Source organism: Miscanthus floridulus, chromosome 13 (assembly GCF_019320115.1).
Source record: "Miscanthus floridulus cultivar M001 chromosome 13, ASM1932011v1, whole genome shotgun sequence".
Taxonomy (NCBI): domain Eukaryota; kingdom Viridiplantae; phylum Streptophyta; class Magnoliopsida; order Poales; family Poaceae; genus Miscanthus; species Miscanthus floridulus.
Window position 1 is genome coordinate 81,053,268 of NC_089592.1, and position 23,720 is coordinate 81,076,987.

General features: G+C 45.2%; 4 protein-coding genes and 1 long non-coding RNA gene across 7 annotated transcripts; 3 read left to right on the forward strand and 2 right to left on the reverse strand.

The window, feature by feature from the left end:
* Positions 1–2,226: 2,226 nt before the first annotated feature.
* Positions 2,227–3,773, forward strand: LOC136502176 (uncharacterized). 2 transcript variants are annotated; one of them, XR_010770441.1, is made up of 3 exons: positions 2,227–2,404; positions 2,501–2,606; positions 3,375–3,773. It is a non-coding gene; the product is annotated as an uncharacterized lncRNA (long non-coding RNA). The 2 variants fall into 2 exon arrangements; XR_010770442.1 differs by having other exon boundaries at positions 2,227–2,385.
* Positions 3,774–5,248: 1,475 nt separating this feature from the next.
* On the forward strand, positions 5,249–7,924 carry LOC136501372 (uncharacterized). Of its 2 annotated transcripts, none has more exons than XM_066496886.1 (3): positions 5,249–5,355; positions 5,545–6,485; positions 7,532–7,924. In XM_066496886.1, the coding sequence occupies exons 2-3, from the start codon at positions 5,547–5,549 to the stop codon at positions 7,559–7,561; spliced, it is 969 nt and encodes a 322-aa protein (XP_066352983.1). In that variant the 5' UTR covers positions 5,249–5,355; positions 5,545–5,546; the 3' UTR covers positions 7,562–7,924. The 2 variants fall into 2 exon arrangements, with proteins under 2 accessions (XP_066352983.1, XP_066352982.1); XM_066496885.1 differs by having other exon boundaries at positions 5,327–5,459.
* A 6,699-nt stretch (positions 7,925–14,623) lies between these two features.
* Positions 14,624–19,190, forward strand: LOC136501647 (potassium transporter 26-like). The gene is made up of 9 exons (XM_066497157.1): positions 14,624–14,742; positions 14,872–15,129; positions 15,232–15,454; positions 16,198–16,446; positions 16,816–16,866; positions 16,966–17,226; positions 17,395–17,447; positions 17,534–17,903; positions 18,148–19,190. Exons 2-9 carry the CDS (start codon positions 14,923–14,925, stop codon positions 18,960–18,962), a joined length of 2,229 nt encoding a protein of 742 aa, XP_066353254.1. The 5' UTR covers positions 14,624–14,742; positions 14,872–14,922; the 3' UTR covers positions 18,963–19,190.
* An 810-nt stretch (positions 19,191–20,000) lies between these two features.
* On the reverse strand, positions 20,001–21,420 carry LOC136501648 (uncharacterized). Its single transcript, XM_066497159.1, has 3 exons — positions 21,029–21,420; positions 20,592–20,821; positions 20,001–20,514 (listed from the first exon to the last, which is right to left on the reverse strand). Exons 1-3 carry the CDS (start codon positions 21,363–21,365, stop codon positions 20,236–20,238), a joined length of 846 nt encoding a protein of 281 aa, XP_066353256.1. The 5' UTR covers positions 21,366–21,420; the 3' UTR covers positions 20,001–20,235.
* Positions 21,421–21,623: 203 nt separating this feature from the next.
* Positions 21,624–22,720, reverse strand: LOC136500143 (glutamate receptor 3.1-like). Its single transcript, XM_066495533.1, has 2 exons — positions 22,184–22,720; positions 21,624–22,082 (listed from the first exon to the last, which is right to left on the reverse strand). Exons 1-2 carry the CDS (start codon positions 22,718–22,720, stop codon positions 21,624–21,626), a joined length of 996 nt encoding a protein of 331 aa, XP_066351630.1.
* Between the last annotated feature and the right edge of the window lie 1,000 nt (positions 22,721–23,720).

Consider the following 23,720-nt stretch of genomic DNA (forward strand, 5'->3'; position numbering starts at 1 on the left):
CGACTGTTGTTTCTTGCAGAGGGGTAGAGAGGTGTGCCACAAAGAAAGGCACTTGTTGTTTACATAAGAATCTGCTCCATAGTATCTCATCGCAGAGCTCGTTGTATTGATCTTTGTCATCGGCTTGGCGGTGTCAAACAAGAACGATGGGTTGCCAGTGAGGTGGTTGCGTCTTGCGTGAAAGATCGATAGTGTTCTGTTTGGCTGATGCAGTTATAGCTGATTTCGGCTGATTCAATAGTATTTTGTGAGAGAGAATAAGTTGAAATAAGCTGGAATGTGACCAGCCGAACACCCTGATGTCTCCATTGCCATAATCCTCTGGGATCTCTCCCGTTATCTGGTTACTGGACAGGATGGAACTGGGAGCGTCCATATTTTAAGGAGGGGATATATGTAGGGCCGTACAGCCCCGGTCTGGTGTCGACTGTCGAGCTGAATGGTTTGCAGCATTGGCAGGTCGCCGCAGGAGGAGGGGACAGGACAGGTGGCAATGCTATGCATTCGTCTGGTTGCGTCTTTTTTTTAACAAAACAACAGTAACGCTAAAACCGCACCACTACCTGCGCCGCTCGTCTCAAAAAAAAAACTTCCGCACATCACGCTCTGCTCTGCTCCCACCTTTACCCTTTCCGCGTTGGTCATCCCCTACCGCAGCGCACCAACGCCTGACGTCCCCCTCCCACCGGGGGCCCCCAACGCCCAAAGATCTGGCTGCCCTCTCCCCCACACCAGCGAAATCCATGGAACAGGAACGTGATCCACCCGTCTCTAGCAAGATCCGTGGAGGTGGCGCGGCAATGTTGCAGGGGAGTGGGCGGCTCACCTTCACCCCGGTGGCCATGGTGTTCCTCACCCCCATCCCCTACCGTCCCTGCCGAGCCAAGGCGGTACCGGTGGCGCTGGTGCTCATGCACCGCCGCTCACCGCTGGCTCCGTCGCTCTGACCCCGACGGCTGGAATTGACCGGCCCAGGCTTTCTCTCCCTTATGTTGCAAATGTATGTTTCAGGTATTTCAAAGGTATGTTGCACTTTATATACGTTGCAAAAGTACATTGGGGCATCGGGGGATGTTGCATATGTTGAAAGCGTTTGTTCAAAATGTTTCATCTATTTTCAGACGTATGTTGCAATTGTTTTTATCTGGATGTTGCATATGTTTTCACACATATGTTGCAACAGTATGTTCCAAATGTTTTAACTATTTCAGTCTTATGTTGCAGTAAGTGTTTTTCATGTTGTAATTGTTTTATCTGGACGTTGCATATGTTTCACACACATGTTGCAAGCGTATGTCCCAAATGTTTTATCTGTTTCAAATGTATGTTGTATTCGAGTGTTTCATGTTGCAAGTACAGACCGCCGGCGTTGGTGTCCATGAGGGCGGGCAAAGCCAAGCTGCGGGCACCGACGTGTGGAGGAGACGTAGGCCGCCACCGGCGGTGTGGGAAGGAGGCACAAGCCGCACGGTGTTGTTGTGGAAGAGGCGGGGGTGAGTCTTCCGGATGGCCTGGAAGAGATGGGCGCCGCGTCGGTGTGGATGAGGCGGCGAGTCATCCGAGCAGCGTGGGCAGCGGATCTGAAGTAGGCGGTTCGGATGGAACACAGGAAATGGAGCTAGCGCGAACGGCGTGCAAATCCAAGCGGACGGGGCGGAGCAGCCGCGGACGTCCGAACATCTGGGCATTAGTGCTGCCGTCAAAACAAGCTTATAAAACATGTTTAAACATCAATAGAATGCTTTTAGAAATATCTATGTTTTCTAGATATTTTTTCTATTTTTCTAGAGATAACTCCAATTTTTAGAAACTTCTAGAGATATTAAGATGTTTTTCATGAGACATAAATATTTGATTTTTTGGATTCTCTATATCCGGATGTATCACTAGTATTTTTTTGGTGGATTTTAGAAGCTTAGAAACATTCACCGTGGTTTAATAACCTTATGAAGTATTTACCAGATGTTTTGAAGTATAAGAAGGATAAAACCGCATCAAAATCACTTCAAAACGTATTGGGAAGTGATTTGAAGAGTTTTTAAAGAATTTAGAAGGTAACATGTCCAGTTTTAAGGTTTGAAAAGAAAAATCAAATTTCGTGGCGGTAATTTAAGGAGCTAAAACTAAATGGACCTTTGCCTCTTTTCTTACCTCGGATGAATGGCCCAGGGCAGTCCAAATAGGCCTTGGAGCCCCCAAAAGAATTGAAGGCCTAAACTGAAGGAAGGCCCATCTCGAGTCTCCGTGGCCGAGCGTCGAACCCCGCCCGCACCTGGCCGGCGGCCGCCCAGGAGCGACGGAGCCGCCCTCCAGCGCCCCTGCGGTGCACTCCTCCGGCGCCTCCGCGTCCCCGCCCTCTAGCGCCGTCAGCAGTCGCCTGTCCCCGTGAGTTCGTTGTTCCGAGGTTCGATTTACAGTTGTTTCGCTCGACGAGTTGCCTTGATTCCTCAACCCGTAGTTTAGTCTGAATAATTCACTTGGGCGAGTAATCTTCCCACAGCAGCGCCTACCCTCGCCCTCCTCCCTGCCCCAGGCCGTCGAGTAGCGCCCGTCCGGCGCTGCCCGCCGGCCGCTCTGAGTCGCCGGCTGCCGGCGCGACCCCTGAGGTTAGTTCCTGCTGATCCACCCTCTCCTTTAAGAACATGCGTGAGATTAACCCCTGTTTTGCAATTTGCTCTGTCTAGGCCATTTGCTTCCCATGATCTCCTGGTATGCTTACTTGTTACAGAGTATTAGCTATCATGTGCCTATGCTTGCATTTTTCCTGAAAGATTGTTCCGTTCATAGTATACTTGGTGTGCCAGGTGCAGCACTGGCCTTAATATTTTTTTGTTAATACAGACTTGTTAAACTAACATGTATGGAATTTCAGCAAGGCATACTAATGTAGAAATGGCTAGTATTTCAGCAGTTGTTGTATGCAAATTACATATATATATGTATCAATTTCGAACTGCAATTTATCATTTGGTCTATCTCTTGCTATTTTGGAGTCAAAGTATGTGTTCATGTCAATTAGTTGATTTGTGCAACCTTTTTATCCATATATTCATGCAAATAGGTGGCATAGTGTATGTACATGGAAAACTCCGAGCCTAGAGTAGTGTGGGATGCAGTGTCGCATAGAATTTTTCATAGATATTTGCTTGGAAAAATTGACTGCTCATAATATTCAGTGGAAATGTGACTTGAATATGAAGAGGACATGGGAACAGAATAGTAGTGTTTTCTTGATTAAAATGTAGCCCTACCAATTATTGGATATATCATGTATTTCCATGTGACTTTGGTTTTGTTGTCATGTGTGACCAAATTTCATTTAAGAAACGAAAAAATATTATTGCTGTTGCCTTTTGCTTTGATGTGGTAAACAGATGAGCTATCATCAGCCTCAGGGGCGGGCATACAAGTCATTCTGCGCTCAGGAAAAACAATCAACTTGAAATAATCAAGATTGCCAAACACCCAGGGTGTCGACACAGAATTTCGTCCTGTGCCGAAGGCACACGAGCAAGCCGGAAGGGTCCGCTCGATAGAGCTGGAGATCCGCCTAGCTTCAGCGTAGGGATGATCGATCTTGCGCACTCCTCCCGAGACGTGCCAGTCAATTTGACCCTGCAATTGACAAAGAGAGAAAGTTTATCAGTAATTAAGGGCGGAATATGCCGGTGTTGCCAGACAGTCCCGAATGTGCGGCTTTGAGAGCCGATATGAAAGGAGATCGACTAAATAGTCGATTCCAGCATATCCATAAGAATAAATTGGTTAAAGCTCATGAGGTTGTGTAAGAAGAATCAGTTATCGTTCAGAATGAATATCATTCTTTGGACAAATATTAGCAATAAGATGTCAACGATAATTAATTCATGCTAAGTCAATGACTGCAAGCAACCGAACTCCTTTATAAAAGAAACAGTTCATCAACATTCAACCATTTAATAGAAATAAATCTAATGAACATGTGAGATCTCATCTATCGCTATAACCAGTAGGGCATGAGGCAGAATTATGCAGGCCGTAGAAACAACAATAGACTCAACGATCGTAACTTATTACTAATATCAGTGAGGCATGAGGCAGAATCATGCAGGCCGTAATACAATAATAAGATCATGGGGCTAACACACCTTTTAACCTATCGCTACTTCAATGATCTCGTGATGCGAACTGTTCGTGAAAGCGCTTGATATCGGCTAAAACAGCCGATTCAGGCATAGCGCACAGTTAAGATCATGTCCTCTCAGAAATAGATCCACCAAATAACGATCCTTACTCCACGGTGCTAACAGTGAGGTGTGAGGCAGAATCACACAGGCCGTGATAACGGGCCATGAAACAGTTTTTGCTAGCCAATTGATATACTCAAGATCAAACATGCCTTAACTGCACGCTATGCACGATCAAGATTGATGTAAAACAGTCGATAAAACATAACTCATCGTTTAAAGTACAGATTAGATCAGTTTAGATTAACAAGCGATGGGTTAGAAAAAGATGTAAGGCCGATCTAGATCAATCCTAATCGGACGAAGTGATATTGCTGTAATTAAATAAATAAAGGAAGCAATAAGCAATATCGGTAACTTAATGAATCTATCCGAAAGAACGCCACCCTTAGATAGAGCCGATAACTTGATCTTAATCTGGTTCAAGTAGTGGAGGTCGACCGGATCGATGCAGCCGTACTTGAACTAGACCAGAGTCGATAACTAACTTATACCAGAGTCGCAGTGGAGGTCGGCCGGATCGATGCAGCCATACGAACAGAGGTATAAGCCATGACGGTACTTACATACAAGCAGTGGAGGTCGACCGGATCGATACAGCCGTACTTGCTGAAGGACTCGCCGAGATCTACTCTACTCCTACTTCTAAGGGGTGGCCGGGGCCAAAAAAGTAAATAACTGATATTTGATTGATTGTGTGTCCTTACAATAGTCGGGGTTTGATATTTATACCCGTAGCCTAAAACGAATCCTACTCGAGTACAACTCAGTACAATCTTTGTCACAAAGAAAACATTCCTATTTTAAGATAACTTGGACTCTATTTTTTCCCCTTTTATAAAGTCGGATATGTATCTTCTCGATGTCAATCATATCTTACCATCGTTATCTGCTGACGTCATTTAAAGAGAAACGATCCCAGTGTCACATCCGATCCGGCAGATATCAATCTTTACACAATCGACTTCTTGATTGACACAATCTTGAAAGCCTGCGAGTTCCCGCGCTCTTCTTCTAAATTTTGGTATAAATACAGGGTCAGCCATCAGCTTTTGCAGGCAGCAACTTCCAGAAAATTCAGTTTCTCAGTTCAGCGAGTCCCAGAATAGCCAAAACAAACAGGGCCTAGGTACGCCGCCCTATCCCTTCCCTTCCCTTCCCTTCCTGGTGTACTGAACCGAGCATCCCCAAGCTATATGCATTCGAATCTGTCCCAATCACCAGTGTTTACATGTATGTATCCTACACACTAACTTTGATTTTTTGGCATTAATTATCGAGTGTACACCACTCTCCTTACTGCGCAGTGTGTTTGCAGAAATGTCCCTGTGGCAGTTGCTTCTCCATGCACGGCAGCGGTGCTTGCCTCGGACGCCTCAGCTCTCCGGACTCCTCTTTCTTTGTCGCGAACTCTCCATCCTCCCTTCCAAAGCCTTGGCTGCACCACCGCAGCGCCAGTCTCCATATGTTCAAGTCCGGCTGCCCCAAAGCTCACCTCAGTCCAGTTCTGACCTTCTTGGGTCCGGCTTCCACATTGACGTGGTTGACTCCGACCTCTGGACCCCGTCCTTCAGCTTCTCTTCGGAGGCCGCAAGGGGCAATGAGTACCTGGATGACCTCCACCGGAATGACGACAGTGAAGTGCAAGACTTTAATGATGAGATCGATGACATGCAGCACCGCAAGAAGTTGTTCTACAAGCTGGACCGACAATCCAAGGAGTACGAGGAGAACAGCCTGCCCTTGCGCCGAAGCAAGAATAGGGACAAAACCAATGCCAAGAACCCAAAGGAATGCAAGGTGGAGCCTGCCAAGTCTGTTTCTTCCAATGCTCCAAAGCCAACAAAGCGTGCAATTAGAGATGATGACATGGTTGAGGTGAAGCGGGAACGGATGCCAACGTTCAACCAGATGACTGATCCTTACCACCACCCTTTCTGCCTTGATATTCATGTTACAAAGGGGTCAGTGTGTGCTTGCTTTGTGCACCGAGTGACGAGCAGGGTGGTTGCGGTTGCACACTCTATATCAAAGGATATGAAGTTTGATCTTGGTTCAAAGAAGGGTAAGGGTATGAAGGCATGTGCGGCAGTTGGTGCATTGCTTGCAAAGCGTGCGTTAGAGGATGATATTCACAATGCACTGTATACACCAAGGAAAGGGGATAGGATTGAAGGAAAAATTAAGGTTGTGTTGCATGCAATTATTGAGAATGGAGTTGATGTGAAGGTGAAACTGAAGCAAAGAAAGCCGATAAAGGTATTCCATAGTATGTACTGTTGCATTTATTTTATGATGCTGAGCTTCAGACTTTAAGAATTTATTATGAGTTTATAATCATTTTCCTTCAGGCACTACATATCAAGTATGGCATATTCGGTACTTCTACTTCATCAAAGTATTAATTGATTGATGCTCAAATGCGTTAACTCATACACAGCTGATATTCAGGCGAGCTCAGAACTAAATCTTGAAAATGCAGAAGTGTCAATAAGTAGTTAGTGAAAACCTAAATACAAGTTCTTTTGGAATCACATTGAAACAGGTGTTTTTGTATGTGTACATATAGCTTATTAGTCTGTGCATCCCTTTTCTGACTTCCTTTAAGAAAAAAAATTCAGCTTGCTAAAGTAATAGAAGGACAAAGGTTAGGTGTGTACAATCTTTTCTGAGACTAGTAACAATGCATTAATCAAAATTTATTGTCAAAACGTTCAAAGAAAGTTAAACTTTCAAAATTCTGAAAAGAAGTAAAGATGAACAAAACTGGTTTTCTATGTTCCACTCAATCATGAAATTATGAGCATACATTTGTGGCTTTCAAAATCTTTGACCTCCTTGGCCTGTGTTTATTGCTGCAAAATTTCCATTAGAGAGGTTTTCAGCATCTACATAACTCTTGTGCACCTGTGGAAAAGCCCTGAAGCGTTTGTGGCCAGTCCTTTTTGCTGCAGAACCAAAGATATTCACTTCACTTGTGCTATAAACTTACTTGCTGGCAATGATGGCTGTCATTTGGTTGAATGCTTACTATAGAAAATACTCCACCATATAGAGATAGAGAAGAAAAATGTTCAGTGGAAGAAGTTTTCTTTATCCAACATTGTACTGCTGAAATCATTGGTTTTCGGTACATTACCCTGCTCAACGTGCTCACTAGTTACAGCTTTAATGAGACACAAAAAATTCAATCTGCCCTCTGCAACTCGAGTCCCGACTATCAGAGTTGTAATTTCTGTATGGCATCGCCGCCTTCAAGAACTAACAATGCTTGGCCTCACTATTTCTTTTACCTTCATTTGCAGAATACATTGGCGTGCAGCACTGCAGCATGATATGTCCCCTGGCAGGTCAACTATTGTTCAGCACAACTCCTGAGTAGCATTGAGCCCGATGCTTCAGAACCCGTCTAATTTCATCTGCAAAACTGATAGAGAAGGGGCACAAGCAGCTGAAGGAAATGTGGCGATCCTCCCATGTGGTCCTAGCGTAATTGTTTCATGCGCTCGTGTATCTCACATTCTCACTCGTGGAGCCTACTACGCACATAGTCACAGCTTTAGCTAATGTCTGTATTAGTAGCTAGGGTTTAGGTATGTGATGGCCATTTGTGCCCAGTCGGGAGTCCGTTGCTGCTGGTTCAAGTTCCAGACTTCCAGGATGTATTTTAGATCCCTGTTCGTTTGGCTGATAAGTCATGGCTGAAAGTACTATTGGCTGATTTGTTATGAGAGAAAAATATTGTTCGTCGGCTGAAAAAATACGGCTTATAAGCCAAACGAACGGTGCTTTCCCACAATGACACAAGTGACAACAGTCATCCACGGCTTGCATTTGTGCCAGAGCAATGCTTTGTACAGTCCTGGCTTATGTATTTGAGTATTTATGTATCGTTGTCCCCTGAAAAATATTGTGATCAACATCTGATCCTTTATGATAAGAGTGTATATAAAAACTAAGCATCTTTTATATATGAAACATGCGCCCAAACTGCGGCCAGCCAGCGTGCCACGTCATGGGCTTTTCGCGACTGTTCGATCAGATTAGGCGATCCGAGATCATTTTACGAAAAAACCCTTATATTTTTTCGAAAATCAACCCACGCTCCAGAGGCCCTCTCAGAATATTTTTCAAAAAACACCTTAGATTATTTCCAAATCAACCCACAGTCCAGAACGAATGGGCTCCGGGTTTTTGCAAAAAAGACCTTCACTCTATTGAAAATCAACCCACACTCCAGAGACTCTCTCAGCAATTTTTACGAAAACCTCATATTTTTCTCAAATCAAAATACAGGGCATCTTTGATTATATCTCTTTTTCTGGATTCTGGAACCCGCTCGACCGAGGAGTCATCTCCTCCACCTTGGGCCACCCGGCATGATGGCACCTGCAGCGCCACTGCCAGCCATGGCTTCCCCACGCCCCCGAGTGACGAGCATGCCGAGACACGAATCAACCTCGCGCCCTCATCCGCCCACTGCCCTCACTCGTGCTCCGCCTCCTCTCCTTGCAGCGCCGCCCCCTCTGCTCCCAGCTCCAACCGCGGACCAAATAGCCCACACGCTTGCGTCCAGTGTTAGCGGCGAAGCCACAGTGCATGCGTCGGGGTCACGCGACCCGATAACTTTGTACGAATCAGTGGAACCCCGCGTATTCCGGCCAGCTACGACCCCTATCAAATTGAGTTCATGAATCTGTGCGACCTCGGCAGCGGTCTAGATTCGCCGCTGCAGTGTTGGAACGCGCGAGCTCCGCAAAGGCGGCCTGCACGGCTACGCCTCTTGAATTGGCTCATCCCCTTCCATTCCCCTTCCCCATTCCTCCTCATTTGCTTGACAACAGTGATAGCTCCTGCTCCAGCCTTGGGTTAGGCGGAGGTGGCTTCTCCAGGTGCGTTCATTTCCACGCGCACGACACGCGGGGCAGGTGAGCAGCGCCGCCCTCCTCGGCTCCTCGCAGTCGCGGCCATTGCCACCTCCAGAACACCCTCCTCGCAGCCGCAGCCGTGACAGAGACTCTTCCCACTGATCACGCCTTATCTCCTCCCGGCTCCTCCCCTCTCTGCTGCTACAGTGCTACTTTCCTACGCAGCATCTCGCTCGTATGTGTGAATGTCCATGCATACCAGTTGTTCGATAAAATAACTATAGGCATCAACTTTATTTTTTTACTCGATTTGCTTAGATTTCCAATTTGCCATCATCGAGTCACCAGCTAACACTATCCATTTCTATTTGGTAATTACAGTGTCAACTACCTTCGGAATAGTAAGAAAACAAATATACTTACTATGTGTAGAAATACTTTCTGTAATTTAAGCTATATGTGTTATTAAAATAAGTTTCACTTTGAAACTTTTTAATCTTTGAGTTCATTTAACAATATGAAACACTAACCATGTGTGTAAATAATTCGAGCCTGGCCAATTGTTTTTGCAGAGATCCATTATAAGCAAAACATCTATCTTATATTATCGAACTACAACTTACATGAAACAGGTTACTACTGCTGTTGCCACATGGATGCACGAACAAAACACTGCAAGGTAAACTCTTCTGTACAAAACAAGATCTCTTCTTCAAAATACTACTCCCTAATTATAGAGTATTTATTAGTATTTCAGATTTCTGTAATTATCTTTTCTCAGATTTCTGGATGCTGGCCAGGCCATGTACACATCCATTGACAAACTCAGAGCTGAATGCTTATGTATAAGGCATATCTAGACCCAGTTGAGTCTAAACCTTTGTCCCCATCCTATTACACTTGCATTCTGATCTTAGAATTTCAATATTAGACAGAATATAATCAAATAAGTCAACAATGTTGGCCTCAAATATTGACAAGCGTGTATTTAGTTACAAAGTTTGTGGCATAACTAATAGATAATTTGTTTGATATCGATGCCTTGATTCTCTTTTACTATCATACCTCTAAGAGATGGAACGCCTTTCCCCCCTCTTCTTCTGATTCTTCCTATTCTGTATTTACATTCTGGGCATCACAAAAATAATTGCACTTTGCATGTGTAGGTGCCCAGAAGGAGCTATGGCTAAGGGAAATGGACATGGACGTACGTGGCTGCCAAAAGCTGCTTTATCACATTACAAGACTTTTCATTGTTGATTGAGTTGTGGCGCATTTTTAGCCATTCTTCTCTTGTTTTACTCAACTTGCCGTAACTTTACTTTCCTGATCACCCATTCTTCGATGAAATGCCCCTGTGTAACTATGATAATAGCTGTCATTTCCTTTCTGGACGTTGGCCAGGCCATGTACACATCCATTCATATCTCCGGACAATTAAGATGAGGTTATAATCCTATATTCCTATGGTTATTTTTTTAAAACTATGCTCTGATCTTCATACAGAAATTTTAAGTCTATCTAGTATTTGGTTGGGTATCAACTATCAAGTATGGAAAATATCTTTTCTACTCTATTTTAATCTATTTCTATGTTGTTTTACTCTTGTGACAAGAACTAAGACAATTATTCTGATATCTGTGAACATAGTTTTCTATTTGCTATCAAGAAACATCATGACATAAGGAATACTAATGTTAACATCACTATCATCACCAGATGGACATGTATCTATTTAAATGAAAGAAAAAAAGGTCAAAATGCAATTCTCATAATTTTTACATTTCCTTGCTCAGGACATCCTCCTTAAATATTTAGTCGTTTTCCACCTTTAGTTCGTTTTCGAACCTCAAAAAATGCAGCTTCACAATAGCCGACACTCTACACAGGCGCGGCAACGCCGCGCTTTGTTTTCTAGTGTATTGGGTTTGGAGATGTTCGGTATAGGATAGTTATGTTCTTGATTTATGGGATGATGAGATGGTCTCATCTGTGTTTGGTTGAGACTGATAGGTCTATCCCTGTTTTCCATTTGGTTGGGGGTGATTAAGCTAAACGTGATGGATGGAGTATTCACACGTTAGCCACTGTTAGCCGTGGGGCCCACTTATCCTTTCATGCATCTCTCTTCTTCGTCTCAATTCTTCCGGCGTCGCTCCACCAAGCTGCCGAGGGGCTTGGTCGACACGCCTCCCCACCATCTGCCCGTATAGCCTGAACGTGTTACAGTGGCTTTGCCTCTGCCGCTCAGCTTGCCATTGCCTTGCCTCAGCGCTGCTCCACCTCTGTCGCTTGTGCTTGCCGCCTGACCTTTACCACCTCGACTCCGTCACGGCCACCTATTCTGCATCACCATTGCTTGGCGCCCACAAAGTGGACGGGGGCAAACGGCCCATGACAACAATTGAGATGCCCCCGTCCGTCCCTTCGTTCCCTTTGAAATGTAGTGAACCCACATTTTGGAGGTATATTTCCCTAAGCGAGGATTATGTCCTCTATTGTCTCCAAACCAAACGTCTGTGGAAGAGGAACCAAGCTAGCACATCCCACTTGGACCTTGCAACCAAAAATATGCTAATAGTAGCAACAGAGTCAAGTTTTGATCCTCCTGTATCATTTGTATATCTCTTTTGGCACAATGTGAGGTATTTGGTTTGCAGAATGAGTTAGTCCACCATCTTTTCACTCCTAGCCTGAAACATCTCAAACAATTTGGTAAGCTACTCCTAATCTTAAATTGTTGGCACAACGTGAAAAACATTCCTCCAACAACTCACTGTCCTAACTCCCAATCTATCCGCGCTTGGAAAAATAGAGATATCCAAGTACAAAGATACACGAACAACTTGATTGAATCTCCGACCACTATTTCTAGATCTGAGCATGAAATGGAGTTTCCGATTGTAGGCCACTATTTTCAAATATGATAATATTGAGAAATAGAGTAGGCAATCGAGATCCTGCTCTGTAGGTTATGTCTGTGATCTAGGGTATCAGGGATGGCTGGCAACGAGATCTGAGAATACTGAGAAATAGAGCAAGAGACTTTGTTTTGTAGGTTTTGGCTGAGTTAAGATACCTGGGCAATCGGGGGGGGGGGGGGGGGGGGGGGGGGGGGGGGGGGCATGGCTGACAACATGATCTACTAAGAATTAGAGCGTGAGATTTCCTTTTGTAGGTTCTGGCTGTGAATTAGGGTACCTAGGATGGCTAATAACAGTCGGTCAGTCGACGCTCGGGAGGTTTGCTAGAAATCTCTAGATATTATTTTCAAATATGAGAATACTGAGAGGTAAAACACACCATTGAGATTTCATTTTTGAGATTCTGGATGTGAGTTAGGTGCGGGGATGGTCAGGTATATTGCGGTTGGCAACAAAAAAATGAGAAAAAAAAAATCTTTAGATGGACCTGCTCTTTTGTTTTTAGAACAAGAAATTTATTGGAAACTAAAACTAGTGGTGATGTGTTGTTTTTCCTTTTTAATATTTACACAAATAATGTTTGAAAACCAGATTTTTGGGCTTCTGTTTGTGGTACCGTTGGAAACGCTCTTAGCAGTGCTGTGCATGCTCTTCATATATCCCAAACCTTCTGCAGTTCTCCTGTTTGTTTTATATACTAAGATTTGGATCTATTTGCCCGTTAACAATTAGCTAGCTAATAGCTCAAACCGGTTATTAGCCGTAATTAACCGGTTTGACCCAACAAGTGAGGTAACTGTTAGTTGGGTATTAGCATGTAAATGAGTTTATTATTAGCAGGGTATTTGCGGTTGTTACGTGCTAATTAATATGACCCCGTTCGCTTCTCTTATAATCCGTACTTTTCAGCTTATTTTTTCAGTCGGAACAGTGTTTTTCTCTCACAACAAATCAGTCGGAACAGTGTTTCGGCTTATTTTTTCAGCGAAGCGAACAATGTTGCTAATAGGTGGTTAGCAGCTATGAGTTAGTTTGACTATTAGAAGGTCGGTTTGGATCCATTAATAATATTGATTTTAGCTGTTAAATTAACACTAGTGGATCTAAATAAACCTTTAATCCTCTGTGTTGCTTCCTGGTTGAGCCAAACTAACCTCGCTTTATTTTTAATGGGCTTGCGTCCGGACGCCCGCGCCTGTTAACCGTTTCTCGTGCCATTTCGCACACCCACACGGGCCCGCGCCGCCCTGAACATCACCAGCATCGAGAAGAAGGGGAGGGGGCAGCGGACACCCAATCGGCGCCGGGAGGAGGAGGAGACACGGAGGCGAGGCGACAGAAACCGAGAAGAGAGATGCAACACCCGATCTACTTTTGAAACATTAAGATGCAACACTTGTAACATACGTCTGAAGACAGATGCAACACTTGAAACATGCATCTGAAACACTTGCAAAAACCACACGGGGCCCGCGCCGCCTTGGACGTCACCAACATCGACAAGAAGGGGAGGGGCGGCGGATACCCATTAACCGGCGTCGGGATGAGGAGACACCGAGGCGACACAGCAGAAAGCGAGAAGGGAGATGCAACACCCGATCTACTATTGAAACATCCAGATGCAACACTTGCAACATACGTCTGAAGGCAGATGAAACACTTGAAACATGCATCTGAAACACTTGCAAAAACACCTGAAAAACACTTTAAAACCATTGTAAAACATACGCAACATCCAGATAAAACACTTGCAACATATGTGTGAAACATATGCAACATCCAAATAAACACATTTGCAACATACGTCTGGAAAAACAGATGAAACATTGAGAACAAAAGCTTGCAAAATACGTGTACATCCATTGCAACATATGCAACATCCTGATCTACTTTTGCAACATCTACTTGAAACACTTACAACATACCTCTGAAACATTTGAAACATATGTTTACAACATGCGGTTTCAGTGCTACATCTTCATGTTGTTTGGGAGAATATAGGCTTTGTCGGGTATGGAGTTCACCGGTGTAGAGCCGGTGGCGTGGAGCTTGCCGCTCCGTTGGAGAAGGCCAGGCAGGCTAACCGTTGCGAGCTGCGCGCGGGTGAGTTTGGCCCTAGCCACAGCGAGTTGGGCAGGCGAAGCGCGAGATATGCGTGGACGGGCTCCGCCCATGATGCGGTGAGCTGCACGCGGACGAGGTCCACCCCAACTACGGCAAGATAGGTAGCCTTTGTCCTGGCCGAGACGAGCGCGGGTGACCGTAGCGAGCACGACGGGCGGAGGCCGCCTTGGTGGCCGCCGCGAGCGGCGCTGCGATTTTTTTTTTAACAAACTATACGGTGACTAGCCTATAGGATGGGTTTTTTTTGGGCTGCCGTCGTGGCCCACCTACCAACCGAAGCCTCCGCCCGGTTCCAAGAATTACCGTATTATTAACTATTCACCATATATAGCTGCATGCACGGGCGTGGCGAAGATCATCAACTAACCATACATAACAGGGTCCAGACGGGCGCACGCAGGGACGACCACACGCATACAAACAGATTCAACCAATAACCAAACCATTCAACAAACATATAGGCGGAGCGCGTGCTATATAAGTCCAGTCGCTCGAGGAGGGCTACCCTGCCCTCGATCTCCTCTCCTCTCGCGCTGCGGCGCCCTCTCAAGTCCAAGGGTACTCCACTCCTCGTCGGCCGTCGGGCGGCCCTAGTCAAAGGTAGAAGAACGAACTGTGATTCACTGAATCTCACGCATGCACGCACGAATTCATTCATCTGAATCTGATTACATATATTGTACTGATTCCGATCGATCTCCTGTATGTTTGGCGTTGAACATTTGCAAGGGTTCGCGCGTTCGCCGGTTGCGCTAGCTGTTTAACGCGCGCGCGACGACGATGGAGCACCGCGCGGCGCCGCCGGACGACGTGATCGTCCAGGTGAACGCTGCCGCCGTTGCGGCCGTGGACGAAAGGATCTCGACGGGTCAGATCACCGAGGAGGACGTCGGCATCGTCGACGACGGCAAGCAGATCGGCGGCGGCGGCGGCCGCACACGCCGGACCTTCAGCCAGTCGTACAAGATGAGGCACCGCAACCCTCTGGTACGAACACGATACATAAGATCCATGCATGCATGCAGATCGATCTCCAACGAAAACTGTTTCTTGACAACCAACGTGTAACGCCGCCGCCGCCGCCTGCAGGAGTTCACGGGGTGGCAGTTGGCGCTGCTGGGGTACCAGTCGCTGGGCGTGGTGTACGGCGACATCGGGACGTCACCGCTGTACACGTTCTCGTCCTTCACCCTGCCGGACCCCGGCGCCGACGACGTCCTCGGCATCCTCAGCCTCATCCTCTGGACGCTCACCCTCGTCAGCCTCGTCAAGTACGTCTTCATCGTGCTCCACGCAGATGACCACGGAGAAGGTACACTGTCGTACACTATACGTATTTATTCTTTTTTTACGTACTGTTCTTCTAATGATGATCTTGCATATGGAAGGTTGGTGCACTGCTTAAAATGTGGCCAAATTAGTTAAATCCAACAAACTGCCATAAATTTAGGTGGCCGAATCTGTAGCGTCCAGTTGTGACGCGTTTTTTTTTTTTTGGTATTAACAGCGAAGAACCGAAATAATGGGCAAAGTAGAAGAGTCCAGTTGATGCGCTTATTATTATTATTATTTCTAACAGCAAAGAACCGAAATAACGGGCAAAGTAGAATTTATTTTTTAAGTTGTTGACAAGAAGGAAAAAATTGCAGAGATGTAAAGAACTCGCAGCCTCACTTCCCTACAGTACGTCATGTTACATCTGCAGTGCCACAGCACGTCATGTTGCATATGCAGTGCTGAGATAGGTTCTGAAAAAAAAAGACGCATTAAGGCACTCTTGCGTATATAAAAAAAAAAGAAAAAAAAAGAACTCTATCTTCAGGAATTAAACCGTACCAAAGATTTCAAAAACAAAATGTTCCTCCAAACACGCGTATGTTTGAAATTGCTGCATCAGGGAGAGTGTACTCGTAATTTTCGATCAGAATTTGGTTCTTGTACAAATTCTGATAATGTTCCGATAACCTGTAAAGATCAATCGTTAGGTTCCCAGCATCCCTCATTCTGCTTGCTCTCGTGCTTACATTGTATTTGTACTTGTATTGTACGGTGCAGGTGGCACTTTTGCCCTGTACTCGCTCTTGCGCCAGCACGTCAATTTCAGCGGCAATTCGATGCCAGTGCCGGTCACTCGGCTGGCATCAGATGCCAACCTCAAGTTCCACAGCAAAAAGAGGAGGCTGCAACCAAGGATGCTCAAGTTCCTGGAAGGCAGCCCCATTGCGCAGGCAGTCATCACCTACCTTGTGCTGGTTGGAACTTGCATGGTGATGGGTGATGGTGCCCTCACTCCATCCATCTCAGGTATATAGTACTTTACATCTTCATCAGATCATCACTGTTTCTATTTCAAGATAAGATACATGGGACAATGTTTGCTTTATTTTAAGGAAAAATACAGTGATAGTTAATTACCTCATAATCCAAGTAGTCTATGGTCTTTCAAAAAAAAAAGAATAGTCTCTGTCAGACAACCATCTGTATGACGCCTGTAGCAGAATCAGCTGTCATAAAGCATTACTGCAATAACTTGAAACATGTATAAAGGATGTAAATTCCACTGAATCATAAAAAGCATTTTGATTTGTCATCCCAATTCCTAGCTCAGAGTTAAAAGTAATAGGGTCCAATTCTCTTTTCGATTTCCTGATGCTGTTCTCCGAATTTATCCAGTCCTGTCAGCTGTTCAAGGAATCCAATCAAGATCTTCTAGCATTAAACAAGGTAATACTGCCTACCATCCCTGGCCATGATATTTTGTTTAGAGCCATTTTATTGTTGCAAGCAAAAACAGTGAGTAATATTTTATCTTTCTTGTTTCAGGACACGTTGTCCTCCTATGTGTGATTATCCTGGTCATCCTTTTCCTTTTCCAACAATATGGCACAAGTAAAGTTGGCTTCACTTTTTCTCCCATTATGCTCGTGTGGTTTGCGTTGATTGCATCCATTGGACTATACAATATTGTCAAGTATTATCCACCGGTTCTGAAAGCCATATCTCCACATTACATATATCTTTTCTTCGCGAGGAACAAAAGGGCTGGCTGGGAGCAATTTGGAACAGTTGTTTTGTGCATAACTGGTAAGAAATGTAACCTAACTATGATACTTTTTTTTTGTTTTAACAAGAAACATGCAATATAATCATAGAAAGCTATTCTTCATGTGAAACACAAGCAATATCTGATTATTTTGTAATCTAGTACTATGCTAGTTAATCAATTCATAACTAAATAACTGCGGCGATCAGGTGCTGAAGCTATGTTTGCTGACTTGGGTCATTTCAACAAGAAATCAATCCAGGTAATTAATATGATAATTTTCCTATCCTATTATATAAATAAGAAACTGTTAGTTAATAGTTAATACCCTTTCCTTTGTCCTTGCAGATGGCATACTCATGCCTAGTTTATCCAGCACTGATACTTGCATATGCTGGCCAGGCAGCATTTTTGATCAAGAACCCATCTAAGCTCAGCACTACATTTTATAGTAGCGTCCCAGAGCCACTGTTTTGGCCAATGTTTATCGTAGCAACTTTGGCTGCCATCGTTGCAAGCCAGGCATTGATATCTGCCAGTTTCTCTATCATCAAGCAATCAATTGCTTTAGGTTGTTTTCCTAGAGTTTCCATGAAGCATACCTCAAAAAAATATGAAGGCCGAGTATACTCTCCAGAGATCAACTACTTCTTGATGATTGCTTGTATATTGATTACTGTTGGTTTTAAGGGCGGACCAGAGATTGGGCAAGCCTATGGTAAGCAATCTAACACACACTTATATTAGTTTTCTTTGCTACTTTTCCATATTAGTTTTGTTTGCTACTTTTACTCATCATTTTGTGGTACGCACATGGGCTTTAAAGCACATTTTTTATAGCAGAGGTGGTATTGCATAAATTTAAAATAGTACTTTATAGAAATATCATGGTTAGCTGGATGCACTATTATATATAAATATTGGAACTCTGGTAAATAATATACACTTCTTTTGGCCTGCAGGTGTTGCAGTGATATGGGTTATGCTTATTACAACACATCTGATAACAGTGGTCATGGTCATAATATGGCAAAGTCATTCTGCAATAGCTGGGTTATTTTATGTTATCTACACTGCCATTGAAGGTCTCATGACGATATCACTCCTATATAAGATTGCACAAGGTGGCTGGGTTCCATTTGCAATAACCGCATTTTTCCTTATAATTACACTTTCTTGGACCTATGGGCGAAGCAAGAAGAATGAATATGAAGTGAGTAACTTGATGGATAGGGAGGAATTCATTAAAACAGTGAATATGAGCAACAGAGTACCTGGAATATGCATCTTTTGCACAGACTTGATGAATGGCATCCCACCAATTGTGCGCCATTACGTTCAGCACATGGGTTGTCTCCGCGAACTGATGGTGTTTGTCACTGTGAGGCATCTACCAGTGACATCTGTCCTGCCTGAAGAGCGCTTCCTCTTCGACAGACTAGAGCCTTTTGGTGTTTACAGGTGCATAGTCCAATATGGTTATATGGACACCCAGAATATGGAGGATGATGAGTATGTTCTATCAATCATTGCATCCCTCAAGGAAATAGCTCAAAGTGATGATGAGACCATGATGATGGATTCAGCTTTAGCAAATGGAACGACCTTTGTACTTGGAAGGGTTATTTTAAAAATGAGTTCCAAGCAAAACTGTTTCAAGCGCTTTGTTATTAACAACCTCTACAGGTTCCTCCAGAAGAACTTCAGATCCAACATTTCCAGTCTAAAGATAGCTCCTAGTAAAACCTTGCAGATTGGGATGCAATATGAGATTTGAGTAGAGGAACTTTACAAGATGGACATGAGATTTTAGAACATGCAGATGTATGGAGTTTAGATGTTTCTTATTTGTAACTGGCAATACCAGTAAACTATTTGTTTATTAGCTACTATGGTCAAAACTTTGGAACTATTTATTTGAGCGAGGTTTTTGTTTCACAGTTGTACTATATATATATTTGTTTGAAGCTTGGTGAAATTATTATTCTTTAAGCCCAATCAAGAATGTACGAAACTACGAATGTGAGGCATTGATCAGACTGCCAATGATTTTTTTTCTTGACACGACAACAAAATTGTTTCGTTCTAATCCATCATGCAAAATATCAGTAATAGACATCCTGTACATAGTAGCTTATTGTATTTTATGTAACTTTTTGGCTTTCTATCTGCATGGAGTGTGTTTTCCCTGTTTAGCTAAACATAGATCAAATTATTTGAAACATTGGATCAGGACAAGGAAGGGCGGGCCTGGTGCAAGCGGTAGAGTCTTACCGCCTGTGACCGGAAGGTCCCGGGTTCGAGTCGCGGTCTCCTCGCATTGCACAGGCGAGGGTAAGGCTTGCCACTGACACCCTTCCCCAGACCCCGCACAGAGCGGGAGCTCTCTGCACTGGGTACGCCCATTATTGGATCAAGACAAGAAAATATATCTCAAGGTTAATACAAATAATAAAGAGAAGTTAAAGTTGGTTTGGTAACACCTTAAGATTGCTCGCCTGTTTAGTTTTATCCCACAAAACTGCATCAGTATACTTCAGTACCACACTACCACTGGGGGTGGGGGGGGGGGGGGGGGGAGAATTTGAACGTACTACCACTGGGAAAATCAAACACATCAATTTTTATACTCCCTCCGTTCCAAATTATAAGTCGCTTTGACTTTTTTGGTTCATCCATTTAGTTATGTATCTAGACATATTATTGTATCTAGATGCATAGTAAAATGGATGTAACAAAAAAATCAAAGCGACTTATAATTTGGAACGGTGGGAGTACCAGTGTACCACTGAACTGCATTGGCATGCTTTTTTTACTACAAATACTTCGAACAGACTTGATCATTAACCGAGTCTTTCTTTATAAAAAGTCTAAAAGGACGTACCCAGTACAGAGAGCTCCCGTTCTGTGCGGGGCCTGGGGAAGGGTGTCAGTGGCAAGCCTTACCCTCGCCTGTGCAATGCGAGGAGACCGCGACTCGAACCCGGGACCTTCTGCTTTATGCAATCATATGTAACTTAGCTACAGTAAACTAGACCTTAAACGAAAATTTACAGGGAGGAGAATATTGGAACACCAGGTATGGTGGCACCTGAGTCTACAATGAAGATGTTGCCAGTCACATATGACGATGCTTCATGGATCAGGAAGCGAACCAGCGACGTCAATGCAGGATCAGTAGCGCCATGCTCCTTAAGCGGCACTATCTTTGAAGCAACAGTGCTCAACCACCTCTTCTGAAACAGAGGAGCAGTTATCTCTGACTTGAAAAGTCCAGGCGCAATTGAGTTCACTCTGATGCCATACACGCCCAATTCCAAAGCCATAATCTGCAAAAACACAATCAGATTTGTTTATCACGAACACAGGTGCAGAACAAACGTTTGATGAGGATTAACCGTGCTACCTTGGTGGCATAATGCACAGCAGCCTTTGAGGATGCATATCCAGTGGAGCCAGGCAGATGGCCGCGGTTAAGACCAGCAATAGAGGTGATGTTAACCACTGAACCATTTAGCTTGGCATCACGCATGCGTCGACAGATATGTTTGGCCACGAGCCATGATCCGGTAAGGTTCGTCTTGATGACTCTGTCCCACTCATCCTCAGGCCAATCTAATGGAGAATGCACTGCACCTGAGGTATAATAAGCAACAAGCACAGATATTACCATACACGCAAGGCAATACGTTTTTGGCTCGGTAACGAAATGGGATTACATTCTCTCAAAAAAATGAAATGGGATTACACATCTGAGCTTAGTTTGGTTTGGTGCATATTTTCATTTGGCGTTTAGATCCCTAAACGAACATATCTGAGCTCTAATTTGATGGATACTCGTACCTCGGATGCCGGCGTTGTTGATCAAGGCGTCGATGCGGCCAAAGGCGTCCCAGGCCCTCTGCACCGCTGCCTCCAGGACCGAGCCACCGGCGGCGACGTCGAGCTCCACGGCCACCGCGCGGGGGCCTTGGGCGGCAGCGGAGGCGTTGATCTCGTCGCAGAGCGAGCGGAGCCGGTCGGCGCGGCGGGCGGCGGCGACGACGCGGCAGCCTGCGCGCGCCAGGTCGAGGCAGAAGTCGCGGCCGATGCCGGAGGAGGCGCCCGTCACCAGCACCACCTGCCCCTCCATCCTGCTCCACGGCGGCGGCGGCTGCGCCGGCGGCCCCGCCGACGGCATCGCTGGTGCGCTCTCGCGGCAGCAGGAAGGGGATTTCAGAGCTAGTGAATTCAGTGACCACGTCTCTTCGCCTTTGGTCGTGATAAAACATGTGACTAAATTACTTTTCAAAACAGAATGTATTGGGGCTATTCGGTGAGAGACCGTCATGGAAAGTGGGCTTCGACGGAATGCCATCCCGCAACGGGGCTTCGCTAGGATGCCATTATCAAGTGCGACACAATCGCTAGGATGCCATCCAAAGAAATTTAGAGCCTTTTATTCCCTTTCTACCCCTCCCTTCTCTCTTTTCCTTCCCTTCCCTCCCAGCGCCGCGGGGTCCTTGTAGCTCCCCTTCAGCTGGCACTGCGTCTCCCGGCGGTCCGCGAAGGACAGGAACGCCCGGATGCTGCTGCGGCGGGAGCAGGAGATGGTGCCGTCGGCGCCCGTGGCCACTGCGTCCGGCGGCTGGGACGCCACGTGGAGGGAGTACTGCCGGACCAGGATGCAGCCGTGGATGGCCAGCGCCGCGAGGCACGCCACGCCGCAGATGAGGAACAGCGCCGAGAAGCTCTGCACCCGCAGCCGTTCGGCCGGCTCCAGGTCCATCGTGGACTGCGGCGACGACGGCCCGTTCGACAGCCACTTGTCGTGGATCCTCTGCAGGTCGCCGTTCTCCGATAGCGCCAGGATCGCCGTCGACAGGTCCACGGCCAGCTGCGAGTCCCGCGGGAACGCCTGCCAGTGCCAGACCAAACGATTATCAGAAAACATCTGCAGCAGAACAACAGCTCATCGAGCTGTACGTATGCATGAGTTGAAGGTGAATAGCGACTCACGAAGCCCCAGCCGCTCTTGGTGAACTCGGCGCCCACGATCGCGACCTTGTCGTGCTGGAGAAGGAAGAGCTCGACGTACGGACGCTCGTCGACGACGGCCACGACGCCTCCTTTGCGAGGGCCGAGGTCTAGCGCCTGCTTGTACTCGTCCGGGGTGCCCAGCGCCTTGAGCCTCGACGGGGAGACGCCCAGCTCGTGCACCAGGTAGCTCTCCGCGAAGGACCCGACCTGGAACCCGATGGGCTCGTCGCTGGCGATCAGGTTGTCGATGCCCGTGATCGGGGACGTCAGCTGCTGCACGGTGAGGATGGAGGTCAGGCTGGCAATGTAGCTGGACTGGATGATTATCAGGACGACGCACAGCCAGATGATGATCACGAAGCGGCCGAGCGTGCTCCTGGTGTCTTCTCCTGTAAAAAGTCCAAGATGCAGAAATGACTCCTCCTGAGCATGTTTGCAGAAATGCGCTTCTCCTGTAAAAGAGAGAAGGGAGGGGTAGAAGGGGAATAAAATGCTCCAAATTCCCTCGGATGGCATCCTAGCGGTTGCGTCGTACTTGATAATGGCATCCTGGTGAAGCCCCGTTGCGGGATGGCATTCCGTCGAAGCCCACTTCCCATAATGATCTCTCACCAAATAGCTCAATGTATTGTAGGACAAAATTATTTGTTGACAACTGACAAATTTCAATTTCTTTTCTGATCTAAGGATGCTTTAGGTCTACCCTAAATAATTGATATGTATAGTGAAGTATAAAGCGTATTCGCGATTGATATAGAGACATTGGAATGGACTTTGTTTTTTTTTTAATGGACAAAAGCTAGTTGGTGAAATGGTGACAAATCGTATACTTTTTTTTTTTCTAATGTTAATTTCGGTGCATGAAAATGATTGATCCTGTGAAGTATAACGCCATCTATTAGTATTGCGGAGTATAGTAGCGTGCGCTAAAATGGAAACTAACTCATTTGACCCATTAACATTAACATTTATGTTTATTTACCCCATTCGCTGGTCTGAAACTTGGCTGAAACTGGCTGAAAAACACTGTTCCGACTGAATTGTTGTGAGAGAAAAATATTGTTCCAACCGAAAAAAGAAGCCGAACAAACCATTTTTCAAGACAAGCGAACGGAGCGGAGTCGTGAAGTGTCCAACTCCGGTACCACGTAAATAGTACCTCATACATTTTATCTTTGAAATTTGAATCTTCCATTTTTTGAGGTGGTTTTTAATTGAAGTAACATGGCAGCGATTCTCATGTAGGTCGGTGGTTTTTGCCCTGTTCATATAGAAGTAATTGAACATTAGCCTCAAAACCATACTGTATGCGGGGAATTTAGGATGCATACGATCAGAAATCAATATTTTAAATATCTGACTATAAGTCAGTAAGCGTGTGTTTGGATTGGAGAAAAAAATAGAATTCTATAGTTTTATTCCTGTTTTATTAGATAGGATTGTCCCAGTTAAGTGTTTCATTGAAGGAAATAAAATAATCTATATTTTGTGTTTGGTTGAGAGAATTGAATCGGAA